Source organism: Puntigrus tetrazona, chromosome 25, assembly GCF_018831695.1.
Source record: "Puntigrus tetrazona isolate hp1 chromosome 25, ASM1883169v1, whole genome shotgun sequence".
Classification (NCBI taxonomy): domain Eukaryota; kingdom Metazoa; phylum Chordata; class Actinopteri; order Cypriniformes; family Cyprinidae; genus Puntigrus; species Puntigrus tetrazona.
In genome coordinates, this window is record NC_056723.1 from 8,693,299 (window position 1) to 8,706,386 (window position 13,088).

At 36.4% G+C, this 13,088-nt stretch overlaps 1 protein-coding gene across 2 annotated transcripts in view; it reads right to left on the bottom strand.

Annotated features, from left to right (window-relative positions):
• The window catches only part of si:dkey-106n21.1 (solute carrier family 23 member 2), a 29,582-nt gene extending 16,765 nt beyond the window's left edge, over nucleotides 1-12,817 (bottom strand). The window contains exons 1-5 of one of the 2 annotated variants that reach the window (XM_043227323.1): nucleotides 12,432-12,817; nucleotides 8,667-8,822; nucleotides 5,180-5,337; nucleotides 4,151-4,322; nucleotides 2,899-3,080 (exon numbers count right to left, since the gene is read on the bottom strand). In XM_043227323.1, the coding sequence (XP_043083258.1) occupies nucleotides 2,899-3,080; nucleotides 4,151-4,322; nucleotides 5,180-5,337; nucleotides 8,667-8,822; nucleotides 12,432-12,506 (743 nt within the window). In that variant the 5' untranslated portion in view covers nucleotides 12,507-12,817. The remainder of the gene's footprint in view (nucleotides 1-2,898; nucleotides 3,081-4,150; nucleotides 4,323-5,179; nucleotides 5,338-8,666; nucleotides 8,823-12,431) is intronic. The other variant, XM_043227320.1, reaches the window with a different exon arrangement.
• Nucleotides 12,818-13,088: the final 271 nt, after the last annotated feature.

A 13,088-nucleotide genomic window follows, 5' to 3' on the forward strand; every position in this document is an offset into this window, starting at 1 on the left:
TATTACAGAATTAAATTATTCTATTTAAATAAACATTATTATTCATGTTAATAATCTCTCTCTCTCTCTCTCTCTCTATATATATATATATAAAAATATATATTTTTTAATTCTTATCAGTTAATCTATTTCTTTATCTGTTAAAATAGCCTAACTTAAAATTCTTATCATAGTTATTTTAATCAATTACTTTATCTGTTTCGTAGATCTACGCTGTGTTTATGTTTTGCTTAATTAACTAAATAATCTATTTTTTTTATCTGTTTTGTAGATTCAGGACGCGCTTATATTTCCCTTTTAAAATAGCCTAACTTAAAATTCTGTTCATAGTTACTTTAATCTGTTACTTTATCTGTTTTGTAGATTTAGGCTGTGGTCACTATGATCTGAACAAGCATCTGTCAATCAGGACTTGGCGTGTTTAAACACGGCAACATAAACTGATTTCTCTATTTGGATAAGCAAACAGATCTCCTTCCCGCTCAATATTTAAATATGTCTGCAGAGGATGGCCCCGGTGCAAAGTCAACCTGAAACCATTTTCATTCCCAGGACATTTTATAAATCAAAACATGTGTAAGAGTCTCACTAGCGCTCTGTTCTGCGGTTCATCGTCCTTTGAGTACAGATGCAGCGGTTGGATTGCGTTTACATTACACCACACTGGGCCTCATTTATCAATCTAACGTAAAAACAAGAGCAAATTTGTGCGGACAAATCGGCTTCACGTGTGATTCATTCATACGCCACCAATCAACCAACCACACGGTGATAAATGTGGCAGATCAAAGCGATCGTTATTTGAATCTCACGCCCCTGAAAAACACCCTGGTTTAGAAGCCTCACCCCTAGAGTTTACGACACGGAGAAACGAAAACCAAAAAGAGGAATTTATTTTATGAAAATATTTTTTATCCTACTCCAAAAACATTAGTTAACCGTGTAATTACTTGAATGAATGCAGCATAATTGTTTGCTATTTAAATGCATATTAAAATATTAGTAAATATAAACATTATATATATTCCCTCACTCCAAAACAAATAATTTTTACATTTACAGTATGATTTTATTCTGGAGAGTAATGGGAAAGGCAATGTTCTATATTTTTTATATATATATATATATATATATATATATATATATATATATATATATATATATATATATATATATATATATATATATATATATATATATATATATATATATATATATATTTTTTTTGAGTAGATCTTTTGGTACTACATACAATTTGTGTAATAATTGACATTCTTTACATTTTTATATTTATATTAATATTATATTTTATATTTATATTATATATTAATTTTTTTATTATTATATTACTATTACTTATAATTTAGCTCTTTCCATTAGAATTTAAAACAGGGCCATTTTGTAATCATTTGTAATGCCATGGTTTGTATTATATTGTGGTTCATATCTGCTTACATATTTTAAGGTTTTTCAATTGAATAAATATTTAGACATGATTAAACTCCAAGTTTTTTTATGTGAAATTACAAAGCAATTTTATTGTTTTTTTTTTTTTTATGATCATGTTCATTATTATATTAATGGATATTAAAGGATTAAAGGATGTTAATGAACGCTTTAAAATAAAACGCAAATTAAGCCATTGAATTTTCTTAAATGTAATCTCACCTTCAAGAAATACAAAATGATTGTAAACCAAGGATATATAATTTGACTGCATTTTAAAGATTCATTTTAGCAACACAATTGTAGGTTTAAGATTAGCGAGGATCAGATTAAGGACTGGACTAGAATGAGGAACTTTTATTAATAGGATTAAGGTTAAGGATTGGTTTTAATTTACATTTAATTAAAAAATATATAATTAGGTTACAATTAACTTCAAATAAAAGTTCATCAGCATTAAAAAAAACCGTGCACACACACACACAAATACACTATTTCAATCTCCCCATGGGTCCCCGTTAGCAGCTCAGTGTTTTACTTTTAAGTCAGGAAAAGGACCAGTTACATACAAATGTAATTTAATGCACACAGAACAAATACTAGAAATAGATATCACAATATAAACTGCTTAATCGTCCATTTTCGCTAAGATTTAACATTAGTAAGTGTGTGCCTGCTTTTGTGCATTTAACTTAAATAATGTTGAGCAGATACCCGTTTTAAAGCAGTGGCTAAATCACTCATTGATTGGCTTAAAATCTGCTTTTGTCTTCTGTTGACAAACATGTTTATATATAATATTTATTACATTTGATGCGTTTATTGCTAGCACAGGAGAAACAGACAACGCAACACCTTGACAAGTACTTTGCGTGTAATTTATCTGGTTTCCATGGCAACCTCGTGGGCTTGCCGCTGCTCTATTTATAGCACACGGATTGTGACTTTGTACGTTTAGGCCACCGGAAAGCTATTTAATTGTATTTAAACACTCTGAATTACAAAATCGCCTGGTTTGGTTTGCCCTTCCCCCTCAAGCTCAAACGTCAAGCTACGCCTATGGCCACAACCTAAATGTAATTTACAGGGATTAAGATGAGACATTTACTATGCGTCCTGACGAGTCTCTGACACACACATATGTGCCTTAAACCTTTGTTTACTCAGAGGCACCTGGACAGGGAGGGTCAGAGGGGCGAGACACTCAAACCTTACCATCATTAATGTATTCTCTCAGGAATGCTTGAGAATGAGTAACGAACAGCGTTTTTCAACAAAGGATCTGAGCGATGTATTATCACGTAAATGGAAACAGTAAAGAGGTTTGATCTCTACGGATATACAGCCAACCCTCAGGAACGTTTTTGTTTTTAAAGGGGCCTTGCATTGCATATTCCGCAGAAGCCCTTCACAATCAGAAATACAAATTACATAAACTTCACAGTAACTCACAAAGCTGCAATTCCCCAGTGGGCTCCTGACTTCTGTCCGGCCTGGATGAAGAGCGATAGTCCGATGAGGTTGATGGTGGGAGCAATGGCCAGCGGCCCGATAAACCGCAGCACTAGGCCCACGAGACCCGACAGCCCCAGAACAAGCTGAAGCATTGAAGCCACTAGAATGGCCCCCTGGATCTAAGAAAAAGACAAGTAGAGGTCAGAATGTTCTGAGAAAACGTATGGAAATGGTTCGGTTTTATTAAACAAGGTAAAAAATAAATTTTACTTTTCTGTTCTAAAACAATATTATTTTTTTTTTTCTTTTTGGGAAGGGCAGGATTTAAATCATACAGGCTGAATATATTAAACTACGCATTCGTCTTTTTTCATCGTAAATTTGTTTTTGCCATGAAAATCTGAGAATGATGAAGTATAATGACTTTATATGACTATATATACTTTATAAAGCGCCAGCATATTTTTTCAATATGACTAAAAGTGAACCGTATAGCTCCAAAATGCCTTTGAGTGAAATATTCGGTCAAAAAGATTATATTAAAAATATTAATTTAAGACAAAAGCTGCTCTCAAAACCCGAGACTTAAAAGGAACAATTATTACACTAATAAAATATAAATGATCCAATCTCATAGCAAATACTCATTATTTTAAAAAAGCAGACAACTTGCATTTCAACATGATTTCAGTAGTATTCGGATCATTCTTACATGTTTTTGTACATATATTACATATATTAATATTACATATGTATAATATTACATTGGTTGCTTCTAAAACAAACTATTTGACATAAATCTCTTAAAAGATGTGCTTTATCCCTTTATTTTGTGCTTTATTGTCTTTACAGTTAGTTAAATCACTGTACAGTGTATATAAATGTATGTATAAATTGATGGCAAAAGCATGCGCCAATGAATAAAGGTAGAAGTTCAAAGAGAATATTGAGGATTAAAGTTCCTCACAAAGATTCCAGCAATTTCATTTTGGACCAGGCTTTGAAAAGTTATGCGAGTCTCTAAAACTCGCAAAACTGTACGTTTGCACTTTCCATATGCATACGAATGAGATCACCCTGTATAATGAGCACAAAGTGGATCATTATCGTCTGTTGGTCGCTGGTGACTCACAGTTCCTTCTGACTCATGACTCACAGCTCAGAACAGCCACACTTGTTTCAAACTCCAGCATGAAGCGAATGCTGCAGTTATTTTTGATCAGCTTTGAAATGACATTTCCTACATTACCTCACGGATGCGGACTTTCCACACCTCATCGCCATCCTCGAGGAGCGCTGCAGAATCTGTGGCGTTGAGGTCAGGAGTGGCACTCGTGTTTGGGCATCTCCACTTGGGAAGGGCAAGGATAGCCAAAGTAGGGGTAATGAAGGTGAACGTCCCCCCTTGGAGGATCGGCAGCCTGAAAAGATGTAAAGGATGTTGATTTAGAGTCAAGCCTATTTTATGCATCATCATAAAATGATTGGCAGTAGTCAGACATAAAAATGCAATATTCCCTTCATTGACTTATGGAGCTCATAAAAATCATTAAAAGCAAATGCTTTGGATGGAAAACACCACGGCATGAATGATTTTAAATTACTTTTATTAATATTTACTCACTCTCATGTTGTTTCAAACCCGCACGGCCTGTCTTATTAAAAGGTTCTTTTATAGATAACATTTGTTTCATAACACTGACAGTGCAATTGAACTGACTTGACTGACTGAATAATAATTATACAAATGTAGAGCAGAATTTTTTTATTTATGATTTTGGCACTTAAATTCACTTTGCACACTGCTTTTCCGTTGTTAGCGCCATGCTAGACTGGTTTGAGGTACAGAAAAGACATACTAGAAAGTTGAAGTTGAAATGTTAGGCCTTTTCACATTGAAAGGCACAATGGCGCTTTTCTATCCCTTATTATGGGGCCCTGAATAATTCATAGGCCTAAATATCTCTAAATATTTTCATATGTATTCTTGTAAGCAATGCAAAAAATGTATCATTTGTGATTCTGATGAAGAACAAAGTTATTTAGTTTAATTTAATACTGTATATTGAGCTGACGGGATACATAGGCTACATGAAGAAAAAATTATTAATCATTAATCGATCAAGTCAAGTCACCTATATTACTACAGAACTTTATACAATTAGAGCAGCTTAACAGTGAATAACAGCAAAATAATTATGAAATAAATGTTCATTTCTGCACTTTTTCTTGTGGCAATGCATATCATTCACACACTGAGGAACATTTATCCCAGTACCTGGTCCCGAGAGTGGTCTGCAGCAAAGTGCAAACGCCTGAGATGAAGAAGATGGTAGAGATGAGCTGACTTTTAGCAGAGTTGTTCTCTTTGATGCACAACGGCTCGGCTAGGATGAGAGGAATTGCCAGGATGCCACCGAAAGCCAGTATGTAATGCTGTGTGATGCAAGAAACAGGAATGAATCGCGATAAAAGGCGATGACACTGGGCTTAACTCGTTATGAGGGGTGAGACACAAGGGAAGACATATGATCACAAAAAATGTTGCAAATCTTAAATGTGGCCAGGCAGACGTGTGAAAAATTGAAGACAGATGTTGGCCTATCTGTTGTGAATTGATAGCCCCTTTTTACTCTCAGCAGTAAGCTTCATAAATTGTCGGGCTTCGAAAAAGTAAAACTTGGCTGAACGCTCAGCATCTTTGACAGGAGATTACGGTACGGATATTCAGACACAGGAGCACAGGAGAGAATTTACACAGCAGGAGAAAGAGGGAATTAAACGTATTCACACTTAAATTCCTGTTGTTTTATTGTTCTGTTTTATGCCTTCACAGCTGCCCTTCCCCAAAGTCAAGTAGCGAAGGCAAACAGTTTTGAATGGGACTTAATTTCATAAGCCTAGAGGGATTGTATTAGTGTAAAAAACGGCAGTAATGAAAGCAGAAACGAGTCAGGGGCTCTAAGGGAGTCTGCGCTGACATGAAATACCAGGTCTCTCCCTGTTTTTTCCTCCCCTCTGTGACGACGGAGAGATGAAAGCGAGTGTGCTGGAGGAATGAGGCTTCTTCTTTGTACTCCTCTTTGCGTTCGGCACATCATCTTACCTCACATGTCGATGCGAGTCCCTTGTGTACCTTCCTGCCCTTTCTCTCCCCCCACCCAGTTGTCTTTGATCTCCATGTGTCATCCAGACAAATAAGTGGAACACTTTGGCTCATGTTTCCTTCACCTTAAACATTGGATGCAAATAATGAGGAATAACACTGCCTAGAGTGGCAGCAAAGCCTTGAGGCACTCACAGCGATCATGATGATTTCAAGGGTCAAAGCAAACAGTAGTCATTTGTTTGGATGAGAACTGATAGTTTTGAGTGAAAGGGATCATTGATGATGCAACATGCGTGTAAAACGGAAACTTTGAAGGCCAAGAACATTTACTAAAACCAAACAGTTTTCAAAATTACTCCAACTATAAGGGTGCATATGGTCACATTCAGTCAAATCTTCAATGGAATAAAATTTCTCAATAAGAATCTGCACAATCGTGAGAGCTGGAAAAAGCTCCTCATTTAAAGTTGACTAGTTTTGTTGGTCTCATGAATTTGCTTTGTCTACCAAGAGAAAAGTGACTTCTGTATGAGCCATACTTCACATACCACTAAACTACTGACAATAGACAACAGATCATTTTTGGCTGAAAAATTTCACAAACATTTCATCAATAGGACCTCATCTTCACCCAAAAATGAAAATTACCTCATTATTTACTCAACCTCAAGCTATTTTACGAATTCCGGAATGCCGAGACATTTTTTACATTTTAATAAAATGAAAACTAAAAGACTATGTTATTCAGAATAGAACGTAAAAAACATTACAAATGTTTAAAAAGAGAGATTTTACACGTTGATCCACTAAATGAGCTAGTTTCAAATTTGATGTCTGATACAGGTCTCAAGAAAGTTGGCACAGTTGCAACAAATGGCTGAAACAAACAGGAAATTTCTTAGATTCAGCTGGGAGAAAATCTAGCAACTAATTAAGTTAAATGACATCAGATCTGTAACATGATTAGCTATAAAATGGATTTCTTAGAGAGGCAGAGTCTCTCAGAAGTAAAGAGGCTCACCATTCTTTAAAAGAGAGTGTAAAAAGATTTTAAGCTTTAAAAACAGCATTCAAATATAACCACATACAGCACATAACATCATCAGCCGAAGAGCTTTGTTGGATCCCTGTGGTCTTTGGGCCATCAGATGACGCTGCATCACTCATTGGCATGATTCTGTCACTGACGTTACTAAATGGGCTCAGGGATAGTTCCAGAAACCACTGTCGGTAAACACAATCTGCCGCCAACTAAAGCTCTATAATGCAAAAAGAAATCCATATGTCAACTTGGTTCAGAAGTCCAGTTATGTCCTGTGGGCCAAGGCTCATTTAAAATGAAGTGCAAGAAAAGTGTTTAATGGTCAGACGAGTCTAATTTTGTCATTCTTGTTGGAAGTCCATGCCATATAAGTGCATATGGTATGGGTTGCTTGCTCGTTTTGAAGGGCACTATTAAAGCTGAAAGGTATTTAAAGGTTTTATAGCAACATATGCTCCCCTCCAGACAACAGAATGTATTCCACGGAAGGCCTTGGGTGTTTCAGGAAGACAATGCAAAACCACATACTGCAGCTTTTACAACAGCAGGGTTTTGTAGTAGAAAAGTCCATTTGCTGAATTGGCCTGCTTGCAGTCAAGGGGCCTCTCATTTATAAAATGAACGTGCATGCAATTTATAGAATAAACGTACGAACATAAAACTCTCTTCCAGATGTAAAAATCTATGAATCGCAAATGATCTTGATCATGCGCAAATAAAGGGTTTCAGCTCTCTGCCTTGTAAACGACTTCTAATTAATGTCATTAGCATATAAAATATCACTAATCAACTTAATTTAGAGCAGAGAGCTGCAAGAATGTTAAAAAAAATGTGTGGTGTGAATTTAAGCGTACACACACTTAGAAACAATAGAAACTGTAACTGAAGTATGTTCAAATAAATCACACTTAAATCAACTTAATCGAAATGAGAGCTTCTAAATTGCAATCAGATTATTAAAAATGTCAATCCCCATCCCTAGTAGGAACATCTACTAGAAAGCAACAGTACAGCAAATAATTTATTAGGCTTTACACTGTGTCTAAACTGCAAGTGTGCAACCCAACAAAAGTAAAATACTACCATTTTAAGAACTGCAAGCAAATTGGGCAACTTGTGGACTCGCAGTCTAAATATGTATTTAATTTCACATTAAAATGCGGACAAAAAACACACCTGACGTCAAGGGGTCAATGAAATTAGCCTCATTGTATGTAAACAATATACAGGTTATTAGGGCAACGCTGCCTCTATTCATCTAAAGAAGACTAAATGTAAAAAAACAAGCAGATTCTGTACTCTACCAGGTGTGGCCAATCATCAGAGCAGCATTCCTGTGTATTAAGGAGTTAAACTTTATCTTTAGTCACCCTGATCGTGCCCTTCAAGGCACGATCAACTCTCCCACCCAGATGATTACACAAACACATTTTCTTGGCATGCACAGAGTAGAACTCTAGCCTCAAGCTGTCAGTTTAACCCTGCAAGGCCATCAAAGGTCCCCTGTGTCAGTAGTTCAAATGAGGAGAAACCTGTCCGCTTAGGAGATGTGTGCTTTAAGGCGCTTCACGTGTGGCAGGGGTTAAGCCGCATTTGTCGCATGTTGTCTCTCACCTGGAAACCCAGAAGAATGCAGAGGTACCATGGTGGTCGATCGTTGATGGCGTAGATAAGGTTGCCTTCAGGCTTCGAGTCGAGACCCTCGTCCAGACTGTCGGCATGGGGGTTAGCAATAACAGTCTTCTCAGGATCAAGGCTGCCATCTGAAATCTGAGGGTATTATTCCAACATATTCTAAGAGACTTAGAAGTGAGGTTAATTGAGAGAGCAAAGGACAGTGATCACTAAATCCTTCAAAGAAACAAGATATGGAGACCTGCAAAGTCTAAAGATCTTTAACAAAACCTAGGGGGCTGCTTTAATAAATCTTGGATGAAACTGTCAAATTAAATAGTTTGAGTATTGAAAGAAAGAAATATAATTCCAATGAACATTTCTCATTGTGTTCTATTTGATGTAAGTCTTAATATACCAACACATTTTTTTTTAGAATGATTTAAATAGCTACAATAACAAAAAAGAAAGAAATGTTTTTATATTTTGTCTGTTACTTCTAACTGATGTGGCAGGACAATTACAGGAAATATTTAAGCAATTTACTTACAGTAATTTGAAGATAATTGCAATTCAGACATGACCGTTTGGTCTGTAATTAGATCTGTTCAGTTTAAAAAATGTGGCCCATTCAAGTTCATTTGTGGTGGATGTAAAAATGATTCTATACATAATTCTTTTCCGACACTGTAAATACTGTAATAACAGAATTTTTTTTGCCGTTTCCCTTTCAACGGAAGGTAAATGTATTCACTGGTGCTATTTCAGAAATTCGATACAATAAAGTATTGTATTTTTTTTTAGATGGCACTCTTTATGGCTTTCTTTTCAAATTTTTCTTTTACGACTCCCAATCACCCTTTTTTCTCTCTCTTGTGCTTTATTCTCATTGTGCAGTTCATTCAAATGAGCACTTATCAGCCAATAATGGGCCTTTTAAAGACCGTTCGGTCTGTGGTTGATCTGCTGTTAAGAAAACCCAGGACAGAGCACCTCATGGGGATATTCGATACAACAAACAAGTGATTCGTTTTAAAACGTTATGGTCCAGCGCATATGTAAGCATGAAAAATGTCAAAAAGACTGCTCTTTTCTTTTCATAAGCAACATGCCCTCAGCTCAAATTCAGTACGTAGTGTTGCTCTATAACGAGGGAATCAGGATTCATTCAAGCATGAACAAAAAAAGCCATTATGTTGATGTGAGATTGATGATGTCTTAAAGGCATAGTTAACCAAAAATGAAACTTCTGTCATCATTTACTCACCCTCGTGCCGCTCTAAACCTGTATAACCTTTTTCTTCTTCTTCGGAACACAAAAGATGATTTGGCAGAATGACAGTTTCAGTCACCATTTCTGTTATTCAATGGAGTAAAAAATGGTGACAGAGGCTGTTTGAATAACATTGTCTTTTTTGTGTTTTCCACGGAAGACATGTGGATTTTAAAAAAAACATCAGTGTGAGTAAATGATGATAGATGAATTTCCCGCTTCTACAGAATTGAAAGACAGACACAGACAGACAGAGATGGATGAATGGATGGATGGATGGATGGATGGATGGATGGATAGATGGATAGATAGATAGATAGATAGATAGATAGATAGATAGATAGATAGATAGATAGATAGATAGATAGATAAGAGAGTTAAGATAAATAAAATAGATAATAAGAGAGTTAGCTTGCCAGCTACTCCAGTTCACGTTAAACTGATTTATGGTTATGTTTTGATTTCATTTTTAAAGACCAAAGTTAATTCATGTCATACAAGTGCCCAAATGGCTTAACAGGAACGTTTTACCGTGTATTTCGGCGGAATGAACGTTACACAGTTAAATTAATCGCCGTGAAAACAGCTGCAGAAAAGCGTCTAACTTGAACAAGGAAACATAACGAGGGAGACCGTTTCTACCTGAGCCCAGACGCGCGGGCTTTTCCTGAACGGTATATACTGCCCCCTACAGCTCCTTCACATCAGCGCCGTGGGGTTTGAGAGCGCATACGCGCCTCTTTTCCTCAAGAAAACGATTGCTATCTTTCGAGTACGCGTGGCATTTAACTCCATTAGCTGTTGTTGTGTACGTAATGCTCCAGGATCAAGCTGTGATGTCAGTAGTCACTTTAAAGACATCAAACACGCAATTAAGGACGAAAATACATATCTGCTGGTGCTGTCAAAGGTCGCATGCAGTAAACAATTTCGCAAATATTTAGCGGTTAAAGTCGGGTCAAAAACACAACTCATAATTCGCTACCGCCCCCAAGTGGTAGTTGCTGTGTATTGACGTGCACATTAATATCAGCTGAAAAAGTTGAATTTGACATGGATACCTCTAACTAGCTTAGTCCAGAAGAAGTTTAAGTATTAATTTAATATTATATGTGGTAAAGCTAAGTCGTTTGCGTTAGTTCATAGCAGACAGAGACTCACAAACCAGGCTAATGTTACATTCTGTTTCATGCTAAATTGTTTTGGCTACTAATGCTTAAAGTTTGCAGATTTTATGCAAATGTTTAATCAAGGGTTAAGTTACTCATGCCCTGAAATTCCACCTGCTGGTGACTAATCTTTCATAATCAGCAAAATATTGATAGCTGGTTTAGGGAGGAATGTTGGTTGTTGTCGGCTGTTTTTGCACTTGAAGTAAACAGAGAAAAGGATGAAGTGAGAATGTTAGGTTTATTCTGAACAAGCCATTTCACCCGAAGCCATTTGGCCTTTAAATCTAGTTTCAGTTTGTAATTCAATTACTCTGGTCTTTATTAGCCTTTTCCTACACAGCACATGAAACAGTCAGGGGCTTATTCATTGGTTAGTCTATATTTTATAAGATGTAATATTAAATAAAAATATGTTACATAAATAATCGTATTTAAATGATTAAATATATATTCTCAGAGACAGAATGGCTAAATAAATAAATATGAATTTATGATTCTGAATTTTTTAGATGGATTTTTTCCCCTCACCCTAATGGTGGATTTGATTCAGAAAATGTATAATTTATTAATTACAACAAAAGTGTGATATTAAGTTTTATTTGTAAAATGTATTTATTGAGCTTTATACTACATACAGAAATATAGGGTATTCAATAATGGAAGAAAATGTAGCATTGCATATTAAGGATGTTTAGAAAAATGTTTCTCTTACATCACATTGAAATCAGACGGTGTCATTTATTATAAAACGTCTGATGCAGTATCATGGCATATGACATTTTTCCTGATTTTGTGGTTGTGTGTGTTTGGAAACTGGCACTGTGAAGCATATTAATAATACATGATGTGGTGGCAACAAGAATTGCGCTAAAACTTTAGCTAAATGTTACCATATGGGGCCTCTCAAGACTGCAAGTTATGTCGTATTAACTTCTCGGGTTACTCGTACAGTGCTGCATAATTCCATAATGACAATGATTATGATGGTCTGAAAACGATCCTAAAAAGTTTGGAATCCAGTCTGAACTACAACAGTTGCACTCAGTTACGTAAAATGTTGACCTTTTTGTACAGTAAGCACAACCACCGATATATACATTAGCCTAACCTCTGTTAACCCATAATCCACCAGAAACCGATGTTTCACAATCGGATAACTAACTGGTGACTAAAATTTACAAAACAAGCCCCGTGGAATAATTCCAGGGCTTTCCATAAAAACACATGTGATGATGAGAAACAAACAGCAATTGATAAGAGCGTGCTTGTTTCATCTCAGGATTGAGCTGTTTTCATTTAGAACAATTTTTTGGTACTTACTTCAAAAGTCGAGACTGTGGCGCCCTGGTTTCTCAACACAATGTCAAGTTTTTGGTCCTGTTGAGTGAGATGCATAGCTGACCTGTAGGCAGCGGCCACACTCCTGAGAAGTTGAGAGAGAGAGAGAGAGCGAGAGACACTGGCCTTTGCAGTCGGCTGGTCAGGCTGGTCGTCAAGGAAACCGGAGCTGCGCGTTACGTGCGCCTTGAACTTAGCATTTGTGTAATCGGCAGCTTGACTGAGGGTTTTGGAGTCATGTGCCTGCCCGAGGACCGCTGCTGTGGACACTGATAGGGCCGCAGGACCGCACGAGTGCTCCCTGAGTTTGTGTTGATTTCATGCATATTAAAGCAACCCTGACTGAGCATGAGGAGGACCAGTAGAGCAGGAAACATGCTGACTAGAGCAGTGAAAATCATAAATCTGTGCTCCAATTTGGGACACGCTTAACCAGAAACCCTGAGAATTTATGCGGCGTTCATCAAGAACTGAACAGCCTTATTACTTAAAGGAAACTTTAGCAAAGGAAGGAAACAGCTCATTAACTGCTATAATGGTAAAATGTCAGCATGAATTACTTTAAACTGCTTTGTGGTGAAATAGAACACAGGATGAATTAAGTTCTTAAAAAAACATCTGTAGAGTCTTTAAATTATT